Consider the following 25,441-nt stretch of genomic DNA (forward strand, 5'->3'; position numbering starts at 1 on the left):
TGCAATATTTACGACATGCATGTTTTTTGACATGGTCCAAACCCATTGGACACAATATCTTCTTGGCCTTATAAGTACGGTTCGACAACGTGTTACCTTCAGGAAGCATTTCTTTCGACAATTCAAGCAATTCAGTGAAACTTTTGTCCGTCCGCCCACCTCTTGCCTTAATATTAAATAATCTTAACACAACTGATAATCTTGTAAAACTTTTACACCCGAGATACAATGAATCTTCCATGTATCTTCGCAAAGTATCTACACATTAGCTTTCTTGAAAGCATCTATTCCAATATCATAAATCATGTCTTCTAGAGTATCATTCATAAATTCTACATCTTCATTTTCAATTGTACATGGCAAAGGTCTATTTTTCGTACCTTCACCATGCCATACCCATTTTGTGTAATTTTAAATAATTCCATTACAACCACAATGATTTAATATAACATCCCTTGGATTATAACATTTTTCACAAGGATACCAAAAAATTCCATTATTGACTGGAAGGTTTTTTCTGCGAAATCAAAAAATTGTATCACTTCATTCTCATACTCTTTACTTAATCTATTGGCTTTCACCCAACTGCAATCCATAATCACTTAAAGCTTGTGAAAATAAAATAAAAATAGTACACAACCAATAAAAATAACGACAATAATGGATAACAACAACAACAAGAATAACAACAGTAATGGACAAAAACAACAACAAGAACAACAATTATGGAGAACAGCGAGAATAGCATACCAGAGAATAATGGTGAGAGAGTTCTTTCGTTTGCTAGAGCTTCCGTTCTTCTTGGAGAATAATGGTGTTCTTTCGTTAGGGCTCAAAAAGTGAATGATGTAGACACAGAGGAAATAAAAAATAGAAAGAGTATTTATCCCGATTTTTCTAAAACTTGAGGTAACATATCCGACGTAAAATCTATAAAAAATAAATGCATCTTTTTGGTTCTAAAAAGAATAAAAATCTAGAGAGTTTTTATCTCAACTTTAAAGAAAACCGAGATAATATATCTGACAAAAAATCTATAAAAAATAAAGACGCATTTTTGGTTCAAAAAAGAATAAAAAATTAGAGAATTTTTATTTCGGTTTTAAAGGAAACTGAGGTATCATACCCGACGTAAAATCTATTAAAAATAATGCGACTTTTTGTTTCTAAATAAAACATAAAATTGCAAGATTTGGAAATCAAATCTCAAACCCTAAACATATATTTATGTCGGTTTTTGTTAAAACTGAGGTAACATAGTGTTTTTTTTAAAAAGTAAAACAAGGCGCTTCCATTACATATATCATCGGTTTTTTTATTCTTCGTGGTGAAAGCATCATCATAAAAAACGTTATGTGTTGTATTGTGTGTGTGTGTGTGTGTATATATATATATATATATATATATATATATATATATATATATATGTGACGTATCATATGAGAATGACATTTTTATGTGAGAATATGAGAATGAATCTAAACCATTAGATTTTAAAATAAATGGTGGAGATTAAATGTCAATCTTTTTTTCTCTCTCCTCCATCCGTGCCTCAATTCGAGTTACAAAAATCGAGTTATAAGAAAAACAAGGTAGGACAAAATTTGTCTCTCCCGATTCGAATAAGGTGTATTCCCTGACTCGAATCAAATATGGTTAAAGGTTTTTCTATAGTCCCTTTGTAAGTGAGTCGCACTCTTATTTTTCATAATTTACTAGAGATGCATTTTTTTGTAAAATTTACAGAAGTATATTTCTGTAATAACCCCTAGGCAGCAAGGTTTGACATTTTTAAAGAAATAGCTCGTGTAATAAGTATAATTAATGATGTAATAGGCCATTTATTTGTATTATCAGTTAAACTATACAATAATGTAATAAGATTAAAATGTCATATGTTAAAATCAATCTAGAATCTATAATACCATCAAAGTGATAAATTATAAAACACAATACTATCCAAAATCTATAATATGAATACTATAAAATACTATTAGGTATATCTGACCCCCTGTTCCTTATTTTCTTCTTGTACTTCATTTTCGTCCGTACCTCATACATAATGATATCTACAATGGCCTTCTCAGGAGTGCCTTATAGAAATTCTTCTATCTCTATACCAATTTGCACAATATCCATAATACAACGACATATAGGTAAAACATTGACGACATGATATGCCTTGGCCTCATCCTTCTCTAATATCTCCCGACGAACTATCCTAGTTGGATCTCCATGAGCATTTGGTGTCATATAAGGGTGTGACACTCTAAAATACCATTGGATGTAGTTGAATGCTATACTACATGCATGAGGAGCTAGCATACTCCGTGCTTCCTCTAGTATCAAATGTGTAGAAATCATCAAACATCCCAATAACATCTATGCATATGAATACATTAAACGTGACCCACAAGTCAACCATTTGGAGTAAAAGGTTGTGTCATCCACGAGATGCGTCTGACAATGATTGTCGTATGTTGTGTAGCATATATCATTTGTTGTATGCGATCAAGGAGCACTCTAAAAGGCACAATCGACTAATTGCATCTAAGCTGGAAAATTGCACAGGCACCTGACTGATCCTCAGAGTAGCCATCACAAAATTACCATACATGCATGGAAAGTATCGGAGGATCCATGCCTGAAATGGTTCAAATTAAATATTAGATTTTGTAATGGCGTAACACCGGTTTCAAATATATTATCGTAAACAATGTGCAACTTACTATCATCTATATGGTCTTCCACAAACAACCTTCAACTAAATTCGAGTACAGATAAACCAAACAAGCGCCCCTCAGTTGTACTCATGAATCTACTCAAAGTCAATGAAGTATCTAAGGTAAACCACATCGACATAATATGCAATTTTATGTAAATATAGATGTGCCAACTCAATACATAAAAGTACGATCTCAATGCACATGCCCTATGGTGCAAAACATGTACATCATCATCATCAAACTACATTATCGCATCTAGGTGGTCTGTATATAACAACTCCTTAAATGAAAATCTAGCATGATACTCTATGGTGTCATCCATTTCCTTTTAGACATCATATGAGTCAACTCCCAAATAAGTCACCATCATCTCTAGTGCCTCAGATCTACTGCATCTAGAGTTATATAATAATATTCCCTTTATCGAAAGATGTAGAAAGGATGACACATCATCCAATGTGATGGACATCTCACTATGCAAAGGATGAAAATATGAAGTCTCTAAGTACCATATCTCAATGAAAGCTGACCAGATACCATGGTTAATAACAACATACCATTCATGTATAAATCTTGCAACCCGTATAACTGCTCAAGCTGTTGCAGTTTCACAATCTTCCTATCATGGTTGATGCATTTTAAAGCATCACGATACTGAAAAAATACATCATCATCATCAAAAAGTTCAGATATTATAACACTTATGTTTCAAATAATAAATATAGATATATTTTACCTCACCATTAGGGGTGGGAATAGGCCAGGCCGGCCTACAGGGGCCTATAGCCTAGCCTACTTAAGGCCAGGCCAGACCAGACCTATTTGATAAAAAGGCCAGGCTTGGGCTTTTTTAAAAGCCTATTTAATAAAATAGGTCAGGCCTAGGCTATTTAAAAAGCCTATAAAGCCTTGTAGGCTGACCTATATTTTCATATATATTAAAATTAGTCTAAATAGGTTGGCCTATATATGCATATATATTAGAAAAAGTGTTAAATAGATTGGTCTATATATGCATATATATTAGAAAAAATGCTAAATAGGTCGGTCTAAATGTTCATATATATATGCGACCTATAAGGCTTCTTAAGTAATATGAATTAATTGAAAACATTAATAAGAAAGAGGCTTTTAAATAGGCTTTCAGGCCAGGCCAGACTTTTAAAAAGGCCAGGCCAGGCTGAAAAAACGAGCCTATAGTAGGCCATAGGCCAGGCTCAGGCCTTGTAAGTTTATCGTAGGCCAGGCCCAGGCCTTATAAAGCCTAGCCTAGCCTAGCCTATTCCCACCCCTACTCACCATCCCATATGTGTCTAGTAGCATGGTTTGCTTACAGAGGCATTAGTGAAGTGTAATAAGGACATCCGCTAAATTCCCCAAGAATAAAAATACCGGGAGCAGTGCATCAACATGGATCGGTGGAGCTTCCGAGGGAGCAACAAGTGACACTTGCCTCCTAGAGTATGAAGTCAGAGACATTTGAAATCTAGAAGTGGACGCTTTCGCATCAAATTTACTGGCACCTCTCTATGAACAAATGCATGCTAGGACACTCTACCGTCCCTCAGTCGTTTTTGGTTGTCAACCATTTTACATATAATTAAACCAGACAAAGCAGCAAATATCAAACTTAGATGAATTACTTTAAAAATCAAACTATGTGGACATAATAGGAAAGAACACTTCCATATTTCTGGAAAATCAAATTCAAACAAAGTACGAAAGTGCACTTCCGTATTTTCCTGAAGCTCAGAAAACACAAAAATGACTGAAAATAGAGAAAACACAAAAATGAAAGAAAATGCATGTCTCAATAAATTACTAAACTATGAGTGTAACTACCTACTTATTAATGTACCTTAAACAATCTAATGTACCTTTTTAATTTTGCATGAAGAAGAAAAGAAAAAAAAGAAGGAAATGAAAAATTTTGCCAAATGTTTAGTGGAAGCACTTGAATTGGATTAAATGAATTTGAGAAGTGATTGATAAAGCACTTGGATTGAATGTAGTAGAAAAATTTGAGGGGAATGTTCTTTTCACCCTTAGTGGTGCCTTCCACACCCTTGAAAATCCAAAAAAGCCCTTCATGCGTCTGGAGATGCATCTCCGGACTCGCCCAAAATCATACCAATCCTCTCTTTTATGAGCTTCACCCTAGTTAAAAAAATATGGTTCAGAGATGCATCTCCGTATACTGTTTGGGTGTATCCGGAGATGGATATCTGAAGTACCCCATACACTCATTTATGAGATTTTGTCATTCATGCAACTGATTTAAATAACAGCTGTATGATATTTTTGGAGATGCATCTCCAGAAATGCTCAGCGTAAAGTTTGATAAAACAATATCTTGCATGATCTTTTTCTTCATACTAAAAACACACTCCATTGTAAAACCCTTATAAAAATTCTCTCATTCTCAATGAATTTTTCAACACTAAAACATCATTCTTGTATTTCATCACTTTAAAAAATGAATGTTAAATTCGAATATGCATTTATGTATTTAAACGATCCAGAGTAGAGTATCCTAAGACACACTTCTCGTCGATCTGAAATCCAAACTAAATACTCTCATGCGATATCCATAAAATCAAAAAAATGTCAAACTCGAGTACCGTTCATCCTCGATTGATAGTGAAGAAGAAAATGTCTGATATATATTAGATTAAAAACTCGTCCAAAAATATAGTTTTGTATTTTTTTCGAAGATAATTTTTTATTTTTTATTTACAAAATGAAGGTGTGAATCTTTTAAAAATGGATGAAATGTATGCGATGTATGTCCTAAAATACATGCATATCCATATTATAAATACATTTCTTTAGTTTTTTATAAGGGTGCGTAAGCAGCACTGAGAGTGCAATAAACAAATCTTGGGTCAAATAGCAAAAAGGGAGAGATTAAGAAGAATCATACGCATATTTTTCATTTTTATTACACGTACACACCTCAAGCGGAAGTAGCACGAAGAAGAACAATAACAAGTATTTTTGGACCAACAGTTAAATAAAAGCGATCAAAGTCCAAGTAGAGAACTCAGACGGAAGAGAAAGGAAAAACCGACGGACGAAATGATGTTAGACGGAACCGAAGACGAAGAGAAGTTTCTCGCCGCCGGAATTGCCGGCCTTCAGCAGAATTCCTTCTACATGCACCGCGCATTGGTAGCTTCTCCGATAAACCCTAACCTTATTCTCCATACTTCTATTCTACCCGCGATGATCTTAATTTCAGATTCGCCTTTGAGTTTTCAATTCCCAATCGATTTAGATCCGTTTTTTCGTTTTTTGATTCGTTGCAGGACTCGAACAATCTCAGAGATGCTTTGAAATATTCGGCTCAGATGCTGTCTGAGCTTAGGACTTCCAAGCTTTCTCCTCACAAATACTATGAACTCTGTTAGTTCCGCTTTCAGATCCACTTTGATATTGCTTGTTTTTTATTGGATTTTGAAATTGATTCTGCTTTGTTACTATTTCAATTGTTTATTTGTATATTGTAATTCTCTTGGTGTTGTTTTAGACATGCGCGCTTTTGATCAATTGAGGAAGCTGGAGATGTTTTTCGAGGAAGAGACTCGTCGCGGTTGCTCCATTATTGATCTTTATGAGCTTGTGCAGCATGCAGGCAACATTTTGCCTCGCCTGTAAGCATCCTGATTGTTTTGTGGAAAATTCTCATCTTATAAACTGCTCAGATAGAAAATAATTCCTGGATGTTCAATTTTTCATGAGATAGTTTTCCAGCCGTGTGCTTTTATTCTTTCTTATTTAGTATGGTTTAGTTCTTTCTTATGAGATGTTAATTATTATGATCAGGTATCTCCTCTGTACAGTAGGATCTGTATACATCAAATCAAAGGAAGCTCCTGCTAAGGACGTTCTTAAGGATCTTGTGGAGATGTGCCGTGGCATTCAGAACCCTGTTCGTGGACTCTTTCTCAGAAGTTATCTTTCTCAAGTTAGTAAGGATAAATTGCCGGATATTGGTTCTGAGTATGAAGGGTAAGCACTATTCAAGCATTATTTGTTGCCCTTCAATCCTGTCATGGGCAGTATTGTCCTCTTTGCAGTGTCTTGATTGAGTTGTTTGAAGTTTCAATAGACAGACTAACTCAGTTGCACCCTTTGACATCCTTACTTCTTTTAGTTTTATTCGGATTGCCAGCCAAATATGAAGGCACCCAAACTAAACTATTATCTCACTCCACCTTTGCAATGTTGATCATTGATGTAAACTATTGGAGTCATTATAATATTAGAGCCCTCCTTTTTGCTTCCTTCTTTTTTTTTCCGAAGTTTTATTTTTTATTGTTTTCTCTTATCCTTGTCCATCTCTGTAATTATGCACTGATTTCTACATTTGTCTCGATGATTAGGAAGTTACATTGGTTTTTAACTGCATCAATTTAAGGTTGAGCCTGATATGTGAATGTCTATTCTGAAAACTGCAGGGATGCAGATACTGTTTCAGATGCTGTAGAGTTTGTACTCCAAAATTTCACAGAAATGAACAAACTTTGGGTGCGGATGCAACATCAGGTTGGTTGAATATTTTTGCATATTGTTAATGCTCTCATGTTTGAACATGCATGTCGTCACCATAGTTGCATGTCATGAGAGTAAAATATATCATGAGGGCATGATTTCTGGTCATGCAGGTGTAGTAATGCATGTGATAAATTCATACTCTTAGCTGACCCTGAGTTGAGGCTTGCTGTCGGGCTTTCTGGTCTGCAGGGACCTTCCCGGGAGAAGGAGAAGCGAGAAAAGGAAAGAAGTGAGCTGCGAGATCTTGTAATACCCGAAGCCTGTATCTGGTTTGCTTCACTATGATGGCATTGTATACATGATCAAATGCTTACAGAAGGCTTCTCTTGCTTTTCTTATATTCGGCACATTATTAGGTTGGAAAGAATCTCCACGTTCTCAGTCAGATAGAGGGTGTTGACCTTGATATGTACAAAGATGTTGTACTGCCTAGAGTACTGGAGCAGGTATAATTTTTTTTATTTAAATAATTATATTTCTAATTGTCAAAGACACATTTCAATTTCTAATTGTATAAATGGTTCCCTTTCCTTAATTATATTGGACAGGTTGTGAATTGCAAAGACGAGATAGCCCAATTCTACTTGATGGATTGCATAATTCAAGTCTTCCCTGATGAATATCACTTGCAGACTCTTGATGTGTTGTTGGGTGCTTACCCTCAGCTTCAGGTTAGGGAACTTGCAATCTCAAATACTACTTCTGGAGGATAGCTTGATATGTATATGTTTTTTCTTCTTCCAAAACAGTGAGATTTCATTCATCCAAGAGTGTTCCGAAGCAGCGTCAATAAAATATGAGCAACATATTTACCGAACAATCTTGAAAGTTAAAGGAAGTAAAAGAAACAACTATATATTAATTAGTAGTCAGCACACTGTATGAGTTTTCAAACTATAACACAAGTTTTCATTGGCTATAATACCTCTACAGTTAGAACCTGACGAGTGACTGCATTTGGCATCTCCAATACTTTCCTAAAAAAATGAATTTCAAGTTGAAACTTGCATTAGATGATTCTAAGTGTGTCCATCCCATAGCCACCTTGTTTGTAATTCAATTCAGTGTGCCGGGTTTGGGTATAGGGTATGCAAACCTCAAAGTATTAGCAGGAGGGAGGGGTACAACAAAATAAATGATGAAAAATATTAATTTCATCAATAAAGTTAACACTGACAAACATAATATGCTAACAACAAAAATGAAAACTCAATTCTTGTGTTAATTGAGTGTTAAATAGTTGGATTTTATGTTGTTTATTAATGATTTATACTATGATAGTTTGATTGCATTTAATAAAAGAGAAAAAGGATGGTGCACTGAAAGTGTAAATTATTTTACATTGTCAACCAATGACAACCATGTATCCCGCCAAGTCGTACCGTAAATTTTAAATTACTTCTATGATTAGACATTTTAAAATATTCTGATTGGATGTCTGTGTAATACTTCCTTACACTGACAGGGCACTATCATTAAACTCTTAATAAAAAGTGTAATTTAATCATAGGCATTAATTCCATATTTTCAAAATAAGTTCTTTTATTGTTTCCCTTATCTGATCTGTTTTCTTGACAGCTTTTACACATCTGTTATGAAAAACTGTAATTAACATTTCATAAAACAAGAGTAATTACCATTTGTTAAAAAAAGCACATTCCAACAAAAGTCATAAAAAATATTAGTTTGGTAGTCACCAAAAAAGGGATAGTCACCCATGTTGTATAAGGTTTGTCAAAACATAGAGACATAACTGAAGTCCCACATTATCAGAAATTTGGCAAACATGGAGTGGCAAATTAACTACAAATTAGTGTAGATCAAAGTTTTAGTGTGCAACAAAGTGCAATGCACTAGTGGACTCAATGATCATACATTTTTTAAAAAGTGACGGTCACCTCCCAATACCCAATGCAGTTACTAAATCTCGGTTTTATTACCTTTTTTCTGAGTTGATTTTTTTGCTCTATTTAATCGAAGATGGTTTTGCCTCTCTGGTACGCAGTTTCCTGCATATTATTTTTGAAATTGCATGGACCCTTTTGTAGAAGTACAGCAAACTGGTACCCGCAAACCAATTCACAGTTCCCCGTTGACTAGCAAATTATGTGACAATGGCCCATCATATGCAATGGATGCCAGCCTAACCATATTTTGTTGCCTTTATTTGTCAATGATTTTACAGTTAATGTTGCAGTATTGAGATTTATGCTTTCAAGGTCCATTGACGGCACATTAATACTTGTAGTTTGTTTAAATAAATTAGTATCTGCATTCTTTGACTGCTAGTTGACACCTGTTACTTTGGAAATCAAAGTAACCTTGTCTCTCAGGGGAATCAATCTAGGTGAAGTGCCGTGGTTTTAATAGCTAAGCATACGATTTGATTTCTACTCTAGATTTATTGACAACCACGCGATTTACAGTAGCTATTGTATTACTTTGTTCAGAACTAATAAGTATTAAAATTTGCAAACAAATTATCTATTACAGTTTTATTCTACAAATCCAGTAGGTATAACTCACATGCTTTGTCTTTTTTGTCAGCCAACTGTTGACATCAAGACAGTGCTATCCCAGTTAATGGAAAGGCTTTCAAATTATGCTGCTTCAAGTGCAGAGGTTTTGCCTGAATTTTTGCAGGTGGAAGCATTTTCCAAATTAAGCAATGCAATTGGCAAGGTATTTTCTTTGGCTAGACAGAGCTTGAATATTATATCTGTGTACTGAAAACATATATAATGCTATGCTGTGTGCTGCTGCCTAAAAGCAAGAAGCATTAAGGGTTTGGGTAACTTTAACCAGCACACATAACCAAAGACTAATTGATAGACTCTCTATGAAGTACAAGTTCAACTTATTTGTCTCCCTATGGGAAGTTTTTAAGTGGTGAATGGTATAGTTCCTAATGTGCTATTATTGAAAGGAAAATAAAATTTAAAAGAAATAGTACAATATTGTAACATGGATATTAACTCGAGGATTGTAACATGAATCAATTGATCCTACCCAAATTACAAAATCCTACATCTTCATATGCATCAAAAGTCATATAGCTTAGAAAAATAGCCTCTAATCCTAATATTAAACTAAACTTTAATTTTAAAAAGAAGGGTAATTATTCCACCCACGTTATTAACAATATACACACACATAATTACTCCAACTTACGAAATTTTTCGGCTTATTTTCACAAGCTCTTCAAGATAACTAAGCTTTATTTTTGTTTAAAAACAAGTCTGACCTGGTCTGGGCCTGTGTAGGATAGGCCGTAGGCCTCCTGTTGGTTGGCCTGATCTATTCTCACCCCTAATATTTAAGCATGATTCTTACATTCTCATTTTGTATTTTAAATAGAAAAATTGTCTTCTGTTTTCTACTTCTGATTTGCATTTGTTTTCTATGTTCAATTGTTTTATTGGTTTTGATCATGAACTGTGAAATCTATGCTCTTCAATTGATATACAGGTGATAGAGGCACAGCCTGACATGGCCACTGCTGGAGTTGTAACTTTATATTCATCTCTTCTGACCTTCACTCTTCATGTCCACCCTGATCGCCTAGATTATGCTGATCAAGTGTTGGTATGTTTCATTTTAAACTCTGTGCACATTCATGTTAACTTGTTGATTCACATGGTTAATCGGATTAGCATGCAGCCTCTAACATTATTTTATTTCCTTAACTCACAGTAATACTTCCTTTGCTTTCAATGAATGACAGACTATTTTGTTTTATCAGAAAATAGTTATTGCATTTAACTAATCTGCTTAGTTTTATTGGTTATTTTCAATTAAGAAAGTGTACTTAGTCATGGATTTTCTGAAAACAAGGCCTGACAGTATATACTTGGTAGGGAGCATGTGTGAAAAATCTCTCCGGCAAAGGTAAAATTGAGGACAAGAAGGCAACAAAGCAGATTGTTGCTTTATTAAGTGCTCCATTGGAGAAATATAATGACATTATGACTGCCTTGAAGCTTTCAAACTATCCTCGTGTAATGGAATTCCTTGACATTCCAACTAACAAGGTCATGGCAACTGTTATTATTCAAAGCATTATGAAAAATGGAACACGCATTTCTACTTCCGACAAGGTATGCGTTATTTTACTTATTGTTCTGCTGTTTGGTGTGAGCTTTTATTAACAAAACCTGGTTTATTTGTAGGTGGAAGCATTGTTTGAACTGATTAAGGGGCTTATCAAGGATTCTGATGTGTCTCCTAATGACGAGGTCATTTCAGTACCACGACTAGTCATTTTAAACTATTTTTTAGAAGTTCTATTATTATGACACCTTATATAATCAAATGTTGTACATTTCTGCAAAAGTAAGATAAGTTTTTCCTTATATTTATGATACTTTCTTGTATTTTTTCTTATTTTCCGCCCTGTCCCTTTAGCTGGATGAAGATGATTTTGCTGAGGAGCAGAACTCTGTTGCACGTCTGATCCAGATGCTTTATAATGAGGATCCAGAAGAGACGTTTAAGGTAAATTGCTGATATTTATGTGTTATGACAATAATCAAAAGAAATTGATGTTATTTTATTTTGCTGGAATTTTCCTCTTTTGAGCCAAAGTTGATAGTTTCAGCCGACTCCACTTTTTAACAGTGGTGCTTCTGTACTGGCGTTGTTGGCTATTAGAAACATGCACATAATACACTCATGCTGTCATGGGCAGCACTTGATCACTGTCACTGCAGTGGTTGTGTTTACTAAAACTTTGTTGTAACTTCCAAGTACTCTATTTTTCACAATGTTACAATTCAGTTTTGTTGAAACTATCACTTTCTCTCTCTTTCACTTTTGCCTTCTTCATATTCTATAATACATTTGGATTTAACCTTATCAAATATAGGAAATAAATCTTTTACAAGCACTAAAATTGATTTGGTGTTAACCTAGACTTAACCTCTTTTAATGTTTTTAGATAAATCATAAATCACATCTAGTCCCATTCTCCAATGAGTACGAATGCTTTCCTGTGTTTTAATGTTTCTAATTTCAGTGGAATGACGTTTGATATGTTGTGCACAATTGCATGCTTCATAGTTTTACCTCTATTCAGGGAGGGGATTTATGTTTTAGTTTACGAGTTCAACTTTTACTTAAAATTTGAATGGACATGCACTAAATTGCAGATCATTGATACTGTGAGGAAGCATATACTGACCGGAGGACCAAAGCGTCTGCCTTTCACTGTTCCACCTCTTATGTTTTCTTCTTTAAAGGTTTGGCTGACCATTTTGATTAATCTGCTTCTTCTATTTTACCCTGTTTTACCTTGTTTGTTGATTGCATAAAGATGAATTGATAATGCTGGCGGTAATGACATAGAATGTTGGAGTTGAATGCAATATTCATGGGCATTATGCGATCATAATTGATTGGGATTATAGTTTCAGTAACATGCTGCTAAGGCTTTGATTTCAAGCTGGAAGCACGTGTAGATAGTTAATTTACTGTCCATTTTAAACTTCAATAAAGTAGGCAAATGGGTCAGTAAGTTGCAAATTTTCATTACAAAGACTTCATCTCTCTCTATTTCCAGCAGACAGCAGTTATATCTGTTGAACTGGTACAATGAGTCAGTATATTTAATTGACGCTGAAATGCTATGGCTATTTGATTGATGTTTATGGTCATGCTTTTTTGATGCTGTGGTTTCCCCGTGTCTGTGTCTACAACTTCCAAGTAAAATGAGATGACCACCATATAGTCAAAATATCATTTCTCATTATTTATATTTATTGTCTACAGTTGGTCAGGCAGTTGCAAGGTCAAGGTCAAGAAGAAAATCCTTTTGGAGATGATTCATCAACATCACCAAAGAAAATATTTCAGCTTTTAAATCAGGTAATTTTCTTATATAAGGAACATGTCTGTTTTTTTTAAATAAAAAAAATGTGATTTGCGCCCCTAGTTACATATAAATACTTAATTGTCTGTTTGTAATGAATTGACATACTCGTTAGAAGATCATGTGTAGTTGATTTCATTGGTTAACCTGTTTGATGATATATGTATCTTTTCTATCTCAGACCATTGAGACTCTATCAGGTGTCCTGACACCAGAGCTAGCATTGCAGTTGTGCTTGCAATGTGCTGAGGTACTGAATTATATTTAGTTCTTAGCACATCAAAATGTTTTTCAAACTAGACTTTCTGATTTGTTTTTTCTCCCATTAAGGCTGCAAATGACTGTGAGTTGGAACCGGTTGCATATGAGTTTTTTACGCAAGCTTATATTCTATATGAAGAAGAAATTTCTGTAAGTTTATCATATAACCCCTACTAATTCTCCCTACGACACACAAAATTGCCTTTCCTTTCATGGGTTAAGGATAATTTTGGAAGAGTAATGTTCATAATAAAGTTTATAGCTTAGCCGTGCTCAATTGGACATTTGTGTTGTACCAGGATTCCAGAGCCCAGGTCACAGCTATCCATTTAATAATAGGAACTCTTCAAAGGATGCATGTCTTTGGTGTTGAAAACAGGGATACTTTAACTCACAAGGCCACAGGGGTGATTATTGAATTCTTTTACTTCTGCAGCAATTAATTTATACTCCACTGTTCTCTATTATAAGCAAAATTTGACTTTTTAAGATAGTTAAATAACGGATGTATCTGGTCTATATGTAAATCAGATACACAAGTTATTCAATTAATCTAAAATGTAAAATTTTGTTTATAATAAGGAACGAGTGTATTTTATCATTTTTATATTAAATCTCTTTTTTGGTGCTTTTTCATCGGATAGTATTCAGCAAAGCTTTTAAAGAAGCCAGATCAATGCAGAGCTGTGTATGCGTGCTCACATTTGTTTTGGGTTGATGATCATGATAACATGAAAGATGGAGAGAGGTTTGTTTCTAATTTTATTAATATAATGTCGAGAAGATTTCAGACTTCTGAGCAATGCAAAGATTGTTTAGTGATTTTCCTAGTTTCTCTTTAGTTGAACATAAACAGTTGCAGAAAAATTTCAATTGTTTGCATGTCCAAATAATCCTATTGTCGTCCATACCATTTTCGGTAACAAACTAGAACTATGCAGTAAATAACTAGAGGTGATATGAATGATTTAATCCAACACAGCTATCCCGCCTGGAATTTAAGTAGTAAACATATTTTCTCAGCCACTTCAAAATCAGATCATAAGTTGGAAATGCAGGAAAAAGAAAGAAGAGATGTAGGTCTATATCGCAAAGTTTGAAAAGGAATATGGGAATTTATTTCTTAGTTTATGCTATTATGGTTTTTATTATGTTCTTTATATTAGTATTTTTGCACCAGAGTCTTGTTATGCCTTAAGCGGGCTTTAAGGATTGCAAATGCTGCACAACAAATGGCAAATGCTGCACGAGGTAGCACCGGATCAGTAATGCTTTTCATTGAGATTTTGAACAAGTAAGATTAACATTCATATTTCTATGCTAGGGTTGTTTTTGTTTGCTTCTCAACGGAATGATGATATGTGTGTTTTTGCAAGGTATCTTTACTTCTTTGAGAAGGGGAACCCACAAGTCACAGTTGCTGCTATCCAGGGCCTGATTGAGTTAATTATGAATGAAATGCAAAGTGACACCGCAACTCCAGATCCATCTGCTGATGCTTTCTTAGCCACTACTATGCGCTATATACAGTTTCAAAAACAAAAGGGTGGTACAGTTGGCGAGAAATATGAACCGATCAAGGTTTGACATGCAGATGATTGATACTGTTGCTTTTGTTATGACTCTCTTTGGAGCCAGTTGTTCCTGTGTTGATCTAGCAACTGTTCTGAATTGCCTGGTTTTAACCGCCAAACCACCTGTTAGTGTTCACGATATAATATGAGCTGACAGCAATGACCATGTTGGTCAGTTTGGATTTCAATTCATTCACTATGTACCTATTGAGATTGAGCCGATTTGAAGTTTACTAGATCCTTCTCCCCAAAATTGACATTCAGTACATTCAGTTTAGACAAGTTATTTGTAGTACAGTTACTAGATTTAAATTCTTCTAGTTGTGCACAAAGGTTTATATTACATGGATTTATGGATTTCTATTGTGTAGAGTTTACAGACAGATAATTATTTTTGTTTGTATTTTGTAACATAATTTTGGTACTTGGTAGGAGTGTCTGTCTTTGCACAGCTTGCATGAATATGGATAGGCAGGAATGAAATATTTTGGATGTTTTTTGAGATAACGATACCTTAGTATCTTGGAGGTTTTACTCGATCAATATATTGATAATCCCAAAGTTGAATTCTATAACAATTGAGGGGTGATAAAATGTTTCAGGATACTCTCTCCGTTTCACCCTTTTAGTTACACAATGACTGTCGTTTTAGACAAATATTTATTTATGAATATCGTTCACAATTGAAACTTTTCAATGTAAAAATAATTGTTTTTTTTAATTGTATCTTTTAATTATAATACTACTAAAACATTAAAAAAGTGTAAAGTCTTGTGATAATATTGTTGCATTTTTTAATTTGTGTGTACAAATTTTAAACGACAATTATTTTGTAACAGATAGAGTACATTTTAATTTTTTGTCGGATCATATTTCTCTAAGTGTGAGATGCCTCTATGTTAGTGTAAAATTTTAACTTTAGATGAATAGTTGAAAATATCACATAACTCTAGAGTCACATTGGTCTCCTCAAAATATGACCCTAATAACTCTTCTCTCTTTGCTTATTCTAAACAGTAAACACTACTAGTAGATCCATATACCCTAAGACTTTGTATCATAATCACACAAGCCAAGCCATGAGGTTTACAAGCCAAGCCACGAGGTTTACGATGTAATAAGGTTGCAATATTTTCTCCATCTCTAGCCTACCGAACATTTCTACGGTCTACCAACTGCGACAAATATAGGAATTGGAAAGTCACATTTAGCAATAGCGGAACATGATGGTTTGGTACGACGTTGGACTTTGCATCCGTGTCGACATCTTCTCCATGCGCCCTTAAGAAAATATCATATTCATCCTTCTGAACATGGAAAGCCCGTAAAATGACAAATATTGGGTATGATTCTCTATTATGCATTTTGTATGAACATTTATGGGTAGGTCTTTTTAAAATGTGCAAAGTTGTTATGCGATGTATAATGTGAATATTGTTCCACCAACTAAAATTCCTTCGATAATGGAATAGTCGTTATCTTTTTCTTCCACTCTGACCCTTCAACGTTGCATCTTGTTTGTATTTGTACCTCGTTCTACTTTTAGTGATTCCCGAGAGGTTCTTTTTCAGAGAACATTTTTTCTTATTATAGACCATAAATTTTTGGTGGGAGTTGTCAAAATTCTCCGTCAAAATGAAAGTAAGTGGAAACATTGAAGACTGATTCCCACATATGACGCCGATTGATTTGGAATGGACCTTTCCTGCTCATAATTGGTGTACATTGGGTTTTAATGGTGAATTTCTGTTGAGAATATAGAAACTTTGTGTTCTGGCCCAGTGGTGGAGAAAAGGAGTACTTGCAAATACTTTGGCATTCAAGTCAGTGACTGTAAAAAATGAATGATGTTTTTTTGTTAGAATAGTGCATACTTAAATATGGAGTCTTTGTTAGACTTTTATATTACTATTCTAGGAACCTAAAGGTTCTAGGTTTTAGATCTTTAGAACATTCTCTTGGATATAATTGTCTCACGGGATAAATATTTCCACAGCCTCATTCATATTGATATGATGGTCACCTTCACTTAGTGAAGCATTTGGGCCTTTAATTTTGTGGTTCGTTGTTAGATCTTCATGAAGTGGGCGTCAACATAGTTTAAGAAGAGGTTTTCTTATTTCACCCTATGTCCATTGAAATACCCTTTGTAATTTCGATTTTGTCCCTCTAAAATTGAAAATATATTTCCGGTACGCACCACACATGTCACATAACAGGCCAAATATGGTCTATGCCCTCTAATTGTAAAAAACCATACAGGAGATATATCTCTGATTTAGAATCGATAATATAACCTTGGTTAGTAGAGTGAGAAGATTGAGATTTTTTGCCACCTTGTCATTTCATATATAACCGGAAATATATTTCCGATATTATGGCAACTACATGAAGCTTAAAATAGTAGCTAGCATGGTCACCTTTTGATCACACCATTTCTTCTCCTTTCAATTAAACCTCTCAAAAACCCTTCCATTCTAAATCCATTTTTCCACTCTAAATCTTCATTTTTGTGGTTCATCATATCAAAAGGAGCTCAAGGAAGTGGAATTTAAGGTAAAATTTATTCTTTTCAATCCCCATTTCTTACATTATGCTATTTTTGAATTGGAAACAGGTCACGCTAAAACCGTGTGTATACTTCCGGTTTGTAGTTGAACAAAACCGAAGTTACATTTCTAGTTTCTGTCTGTGTTTATTTTCACAGCAGAACTGTTAATAACTTAGTGTTAATAAGCTTTATATTTTCTATTACATTAAGTATGGTGCATCCTGATAACATTCTCAAACCTAATGACTCTCAAGTTGTTTCACCACTCGTATCTCCTATTGTAACAAATATGGTAGATATTCGTGAGCATTTTGAAAATGGAGAAGAGTTTGAATTACGTGAAGACATGTTGCAGTGGATTCGCACGGAGGCTACGAAACTAGGATTCAGTGTTGTGATTGGAAAGTCTGATAATGGTACGGATAGAAGAAATGCATTTGTGACATTGACATGCGAAATAAATGGGAAATATATCCGTCGTATCCAAAAATTGAAACGCGACGACATCGATTCAAGAAAATATGAATGCCCATTTAGGTTGCATGGCTATCTTTTGGCAAATAACAAATGGAGAATTAATGTGATATGTGGTTTACACAACCATGATTTAAGTCAAAAGTTGGCCGGTCATCCAATTGCATGCCGACTCCTTCCGAATGAGAAGACATGTGTTTCTGACATGACTTTGAGCTTGTTACCGCCCAAAAACATATTTGCAACCTTGAAGCGCAAAAGACCCAAGAATACATCAAATGTCAAGCAAGTTTACAATAGGTGCTATCAATCCAAATTAGCAATTATGGGGGATCAAACCGAGATGCAACACCTCTTGAAACTTCTAGATGAAAACAATTATGTTTGTAGGCACCGACGAGGTGATGATGGGGTTACAGTAAGAGATATTTATTGGACTCATATTGATTCCATTAAATTGTTCAATATGTTTCCCACTGTGCTCATAATTGATTCAACGTATAAGACCAACAAGTACAGACTTCCATTGTTGGAAATTGTTGGTGTTACATCGACTAAGAAGACGTATTTTGTTGGTTTTGCATTTCTAGAGTGCGAAAAAGAGGACAAATTTGTATGGGCTTTGGAGGTTTGTTGGTCAATGTTGAAGGATCAAGAAGATATGCCGAAAGTCATTGTTATCAACCAAGATACAACACTAATGAATTCGTTTGCAACTGTATTTCCTAGTTCTTACGCCTTACTGTGTAGGTACCATATTACAAAAATGTGAGAAGCCGGGTTAAACACCCGGTGGGGACAAAAAAGATTGCAGGTGAAGATGGAAAACTGGTCAATACGGGCGTCATTGTGGAGAAAATTATGGATGCATGAAATGTTATAGTAAACACATCTACAAAAAAAAATATATGATGTTGTTGTTTTACAATTCAAAATTGTTTGTGTGAAATATCCCGATCTATTGAAATATGTCGAAAGCACAATACTTGATTAGGTAAAGCAGAAGTTTGTTTGTGCTTGGGCCGATGAGGTTATGCATCTCGAAAATATTACAACAAACCAAGTTGAGTTTGCTCATGCCTGTCTGAAGAATTGGCTGGGAAATAGCAAGGGTGATTTGATTACGGATTGGGATTCTGTGAACCAGATGATACTAAACCAGCATAGTGAGATACAAACAACATTTGGTCGTAGTACCATGGTGTTTGAACACAAGTTCAAAGACACCACCTTATATTCTCAGTTGGTCGGTAATATGTCTTAGGAAGCTCTGAATTATATTTTTCACGAAGCCAAACGAGCTTCTAATGTCAGTTCCGACAACTCAAAGTGTGGATGTTCAATTGTGAAAACATATGGTCTCCCTTGTGCTTGTGTCATATCTAAGAAGATGGAAGTTGATTGCCCGATACGTATGGACGAGGTCTCTTGTCATTGGAGGAGACTCAGTTTTGAAGATGACGGTAAAACGAAAGGTGATAAATCAAGTATTTCCATCTTGACTAAATGGGAAGCGATACAAGATTTTTGAAAGCCGATGACACCATCAAACTCCACATCAAAGAGAAATTGAGGAAGATTGCGTTCCCGAAGACCACATACTTGAAACCACATTTGAAAGCCGATGACGCCATCAAACTCCACATCTCAAATGGTAAAACTAAAGGGGCGCCTAAGAAGGTGAAACCGACACCGGGCGACAGTTTAACTACGAGGAGTTCATCGTATTTTGAACATGTTAACAAAGTTTTTCCCGATTCATCTACTCGGAAATCTCAGAAAAGTGCTTTCAAAGGTGCCCACCGACTTCACCAAAAATATCTTTCATCGATCACATGCCGGTTTTTATGCACAAGTACATTGAACGGATTGTCAATGTCGGGGGTGACGGTAACAGTGGTTTTCGAGCTGTTTCCGGTTTGCATCCTACTACTATAAATAACCTCATTTGTCATATTATTTCTTACCACAACACCAAAAACCAAAAATGAACATGAAAATAAATATCGAATAGCATGTTGGAGTTGTCCATTTTACCGATATCACACCATCGCGCGAATTTAAGTTCACCATGTACACCCCAATTGAAGAAGTATGTGTAATATTGAAAGAACTCATACCTTATGGACACAATCGAAAATTTGTGAAGATCGAGTACCGCTCACCATCTGTTGACAAAGATGGGAAGCTTGTTTCATCAACCGTGAGCAGAAGAGCAACGCTGATATGCGAGCTATGTGGAATACTTATACCAGTTTTGGGGAGAAAGTTCCGATCGAGTTACATGCGACTATTTCAAGATCGGTTGATAATATTATCATGATGTTGCAACGTCCACGTGGACGTTGATTTGTAATGTTTGATTTATGTTAAAATCCTTAATGTATTTCTTATATTTGTGTTATGATTTGTATTTTGAGTTTGTGATATTAGTGTTATTTAACGATGTTTTTCTAGTTTCTATATAACACAAAATCAGAGGTATATCTCTAGTTCAAAATCGAAAATACATTTGCGGTTTCAGTGTACAGTTTATCAGATTTTGATGCGCACTAGAAATATGTTTTCAATTTTAAAATACATTTTTAGAATTTCACGTGATACGCTAGAAAAATATGGGGGGAAATAAAAAATTCCCGTTTAAAACATTGGTGTAATGACTTTATTATGGTACTTGTTGCCTCATTTTAGATAATCCATTTTATTTTTATAAATGGTTCTTGTTATGGAAATAAATAACATGTTATAAAGATAAATCATTCAATGAATTATGTTTATTCTGCTATTTAAACTATAAAAAATGGAATAAAAATTTCAGGTTACTGATAGATTTGTGTTTAGTAACCCTAGATCTAACTTGCATTAAAAGACAATAAGATAAAAGCAACTTTTCTTCTTATTTCAAAAGAGGCAGCATACAAAGATTATATAGTAGGGTTTTACTCTTATAATGGGCTTGGGCCTCAATACAAACAGCAAAGTAAATAACTATATTAATAAAACAAGACTTGACTAAAAGAAACTCCCAATTTAAATAAAATCTTTCAACCAATTGGGTCTTTTCTTAATTCTATTGGGCTGTTTCCTAACATTACTCCCAGGCCCAATAGGAACCTTGTCCACAAGGTTCAAAGGTGAAGACAATTGTGGTTCACTTTGCTTGGTTGGGCTTCCACGATTCTGCAGCCCATTTGTAAAAGTGTGGGACAACTTGGTGGCTGGTGTAGACAAGGCCACGTGATGCTTGGGAGACCGCAGCTTGGGTAGATAAGGAGAAATCTTCAACTTGGCTTCTGATTGGCTCGTTTGGTAAAGCTTATCGCCTCGTGCAGTGTGTCCAGCTGTAATTGAAGAAGCGTGCTCTACCTTCCCAAGAAGAGTACCGTTGAGAGATGTAAGTGGGGACTTAATAAAAGACTTTTCTCCCAAGACTATAGCACTTACTTCACTCGGTGAATCTCTCTCACCAACACTTGAACACTCTTTCCTCTTCTCTGTTACCACCTGGTTCGCCTCACCGAAATCTTGCAAGAACACCTTATGACCACGCCGTTTCTTCTCCTTGACCCCTGTTAGCGATGCTTGTTGCGAAACCGATGAGGTAATCTCGTGACTGTTCTGCGAAACTGTGTTGTTTGTTATTGTGTTATTAGAAGCTAACTGTGTTTCATGTTGTAGATCTTGGTTACTCTCCTCAAAGACGACGAGATATGGGAATGGAAGCTGTTGGAGATCCTCAGACGGTTCCGTGCCATGGTACGCTTTCAACAAGGAGACGTGAACGATGGGGTGGATCCGCGAAGACGAAGGAAGGTCCAGTAAGTACGTTACAGTCCCTGTGCGTTTGATGATGCGAAACGGCCCAAAATATCTTTGAGATAACTTGTGAGATTCACGACGATGCACTGTGGTTTGTCTATACGGTCGAAGTTTCAGTAAGACTAAGTCGCCTTCCCCAAAGGTAACATTTTGTCTCTTTGAGTTTGCTTGTTTTTCCATTATAGCCCGAGTCTTCTTCAAATGGCCTTTTAACTCCGTTAAAATCTGTTGTTGTTGTTGCAGCGCGGCTTCTAAAGTTGTGTCTGAAACTGAGTGTAGCGCATAGTCCATGATGCTAGGCGGATCGCGACCGTACAGAGCCTTAAACGGGGTCATGTTGATCGCTGAGTGGAAGGATGTGTTAAACCAGTATTCGGCCAAATGAAGGAACTTATGCCAGGTGCGAGGGTGATCTCCCACAAAACAGCGTAAGTACGTTTCTAAAGATCTATTTACTACCTCTGTTTGTCCGTCGGTCTCTGGGTGATATGAGGTACTGTATTGCAGGGTCGTTCCGTGAGTCTTGAAGAACTCCTTCCAAAATTTGCTTAAGAACAGCGGGTCGCGGTCAGAAACTATCGTCTTTGGACTGCCATGGAGCCGAAAAATTTCAACTGTGAAGCGGTTTGCGAGATCTTTGGCGGAGAAGTGTGTTGGTAGCGGAATAAAATGAACGTATTTCGTCAGGCGATCACAAATCACCCAAATCGTAGTATGACCGCAAGAACTAGGTAAGTTTGTGATAAAGTCCATAGTGATTTCCTCCCATACTTGCTTTGGAATGGGTAACGGTTGAAGCAAACCCTTCTTTTTCTGAGTGTCGTATTTGTTATGCTGGCATGTTGAACATTGTTTAACTATTGTTTTGACATCAAGGTACACCCCTGGCCAACAAAAAGAAGCTCTCAACCTAGCCAATGTTGCCTTCACCCCTGAGTGTCCTGCTGTAGGTGTATGGTGGTACTCACGCACTATCTTTTGGCGCAAATCAGCTAGTGCAGGTATGAAAAGTCTATTTTTGTAATACAATAAACCCTGGCTGACTGTGTATTCTTTGTTGTTATGCTGTTGTGTTGCTAACTGAAGTAGATTCTGACCTACACTGTCATGTGTGTAAAATTGCTTCAAGGTATGGAGTAAATCAGGCAGCGGTGATGATAAGATGAGAAGTGTAGGATTGTCTGGCTCAAACTTTCGACTTAATGCATCTGCAACCAGATTCGACCTTCCAGGTTTGTAAGAGATCTCAAAATCAAATCCTTGTAATTTTGCTGTCCATCTTTCTTGTTCTGGTGTCTGTATGCGTTGGAGTAACATATCTCTTAAGCTTTTTTGATCTGTGTAAATGTGGAATCGTTGACCTAAAAGATACTGACGCCACTTCTTTACAGATTCTGTGATGGCGAACATTTCCCGAACATAGACAGAGGCAGCTTGCATGCGTGGACAAAGTTTCTTACTGAAGAAAGCAATTGGATGGCCTGCTTGGGATAAAACAGCACCAATGGCGACCCCGGAAGCATCTGTCTCTATTGTAAATTCTTTTGTAAAATTTGGTAGTGCTAAGACCGGCATGTCGGTCATTTTCTGTTTCAGCTCTGTAAAGGCCTGAGCAGCCTCTGTACTCCAAGTGAATTTAGTGGAACGTAACAAGTCGGTGAGTGGAGCGGCGAGAGAGGCGTAACTTTTTACAAAACGGCGATAAAACCCGGTGAGACCTAAAAAGCCGCGGAGTGTCGAGAGTGAACGTGGTGCTGGCCAATCGATAATGGCTTTAATTTTCTCTGAATCCGGTGCAACACCTCCGGCTGAAATGATATGTCCTAGGTACTCAATTTGAACTGCGGCAAAAACACACTTAGATAACTTCACATAAAATGCTTGCTTAGATAACAACTCAAAAACAACCTGCAAATGTGTTAAATGCTCTTCAAAATTAGCACTGTAGATTAAAATATCATCAAAAAAAACAAGAACAAATTTTCTTAAGTAAGGGCGAAGTAGGTCATTCATAGCTGATTGGAATGTAGATGGCCCATTAGTTAAACCAAAGGGCATTACAAGGAATTCGTAATGCCCATCAAAAGTCCGAAAAGCTGTTTTATACGTGTCTTTTGATGCAACTCGGATCTGATGGTATCCTGAACACAAATCTATCTTGGAAAAAATAGTAGCTGAACCAAGTTCATCCAATAGCTCATCAATAGTGGGAATGGGAAAACAATCCTTAATTGTCACAGCGTTCAAAGCTCTGTAATCGACGCAAAACCGCCATGTACCGTCTTTTTTTTTAACTAATAAAACTGGGGAAGAAAAGGGGCTAGTGCTAGGTCTGATAGTTCCTTCCTGCAACATTTCTTGTATCATTTTGGTCATGGTTTCTTTTTTTGAGTGAGGGTATCTATAGGGTTTCACATTGACAGGTGGTGTGTTTGGGAATAGATTTATATGGTGGTCATGGGGTCTTTGTGGGGGCAGGCCTTTAGGTTGTTGAAAAATAGCTTGAAATTTGGTCAAGAGTTTGGTGAGTTTGGTTGGTAAAGGAGGTTGGTCTTGGGGTATTGGTACAGCCGAATTATGGGGGTGTTTTGGAGGGATAATGGGTTCCATTAGTAACAAGTGAAAAGATGCAATTGAGTTTGTATGTATGAGTTGGCGGAGTTGGTGGAATGTGGTATTGATAGGTGTAGAGTCATGGTCGCCGGTGAGGGTTAAAGATGTATTTTGATGGTTGAAAGTGAGAGAAGGAACTGAAAAATCTGCTTGAATTGGGCCAAGTGTTCTCAGCCATGCCATTCCTAAAACAATGTCAGCCCCTTCAATTGGGAGTAGGTAGAATGGGAGGGTAAATGGTTTCTGTTGGAGAAATATTTCTACATTATTGCATAGTCCTTCACATTGTAGGTGAGATCCATTTCCTACCATCACTGAAAATTGATTGATATAGGTGGGCTGAAGGTTTAGGTGATGAGCAATTCTAGGCTGCATTATGTTATGAGTACTACCTGTGTCAACCATAACCATAACTGGTAATCCTTGAATTGATCCTTTGAATTTCAATGTTTGTGGGTGGTAATGTCCTGTTAGGGCTTGGGGAGATAGTTGGAAATAAGTGTCACTGAATTCTGGTTCTGGTGGTGTTTCCTCAATGCTGGACATTTCGGGTTCAGCCAATAACCCTTCCTCCTCAGCCAATAAAATAAAAAATCTGTTGGTAGAACATTTATGGCCGTGATAAATTTTTCATCACAATTAAAACAAAGTCCTTGGGCGCGTCTCTCTTGTAGTTGGGCTTGGGTAAGTTTACGAATGGGCAATTTGGGCTGCTGTAGGATAGGAGTTTTCGGAGTGGATGAGGTGGGCTGGGCTGTGAGTGTTTGAGGTTTGAAATTCTGTGTGTGTGGGGGTGTAGGAGTGGATTTCTGGAAATTTGGTGAAAATGGTTTGGGAAATTTCTGTTTGGCATCCTTGAGTTTGGACTCAATTAATTTCGCAAGCCCAATAGCTTGTGAAATAGAGGTAGGTTTGTGTATAGCCAATTCATTTTGAATGTCCACCTGTAGGCCCGATATGAAACAATTTAGAATGGCTACTGCTGGCAGTCCCACCACTT

General features: G+C 36.1%; 2 protein-coding genes and 1 long non-coding RNA gene across 3 annotated transcripts; all 3 read left to right on the forward strand.

Annotated features, from left to right (window-relative positions):
* Window positions 1-5,603: 5,603 nt before the first annotated feature.
* On the forward strand, window positions 5,604-15,435 carry LOC131631315 (vacuolar protein sorting-associated protein 35A-like). The gene is made up of 21 exons (XM_058902109.1): window positions 5,604-5,897; window positions 6,035-6,131; window positions 6,256-6,379; window positions 6,552-6,737; window positions 7,187-7,274; window positions 7,473-7,529; window positions 7,640-7,729; window positions 7,832-7,954; window positions 9,831-9,965; window positions 10,752-10,868; window positions 11,141-11,380; window positions 11,453-11,518; window positions 11,688-11,777; window positions 12,431-12,520; window positions 13,050-13,145; window positions 13,331-13,399; window positions 13,480-13,560; window positions 13,710-13,817; window positions 14,055-14,158; window positions 14,591-14,704; window positions 14,787-15,435. Exons 1-21 carry the CDS (start codon window positions 5,805-5,807, stop codon window positions 14,995-14,997), a joined length of 2,379 nt encoding a protein of 792 aa, XP_058758092.1. The 5' UTR covers window positions 5,604-5,804; the 3' UTR covers window positions 14,998-15,435.
* Window positions 15,436-17,746: 2,311 nt separating this feature from the next.
* LOC131631307 (protein FAR1-RELATED SEQUENCE 6-like) lies at window positions 17,747-18,781 on the forward strand. Its single transcript, XM_058902105.1, has one exon. The coding sequence runs from the start codon at window positions 17,747-17,749 to the stop codon at window positions 18,779-18,781; it is 1,035 nt and encodes a 344-aa protein (XP_058758088.1).
* Window positions 18,782-22,433: 3,652 nt separating this feature from the next.
* LOC131631312 (uncharacterized) lies at window positions 22,434-23,930 on the forward strand. Its single transcript, XR_009292649.1, has 4 exons — window positions 22,434-22,559; window positions 22,705-22,829; window positions 22,958-23,060; window positions 23,220-23,930. It is a non-coding gene; the product is annotated as an uncharacterized LOC131631312 (long non-coding RNA).
* The last annotated feature ends 1,511 nt before the right edge of the window (window positions 23,931-25,441 follow it).

This window comes from Vicia villosa, unplaced genomic scaffold (genome assembly GCF_029867415.1).
Source record: "Vicia villosa cultivar HV-30 ecotype Madison, WI unplaced genomic scaffold, Vvil1.0 ctg.000809F_1_1_3, whole genome shotgun sequence".
Lineage (NCBI taxonomy): Eukaryota > Viridiplantae > Streptophyta > Magnoliopsida > Fabales > Fabaceae > Vicia > Vicia villosa.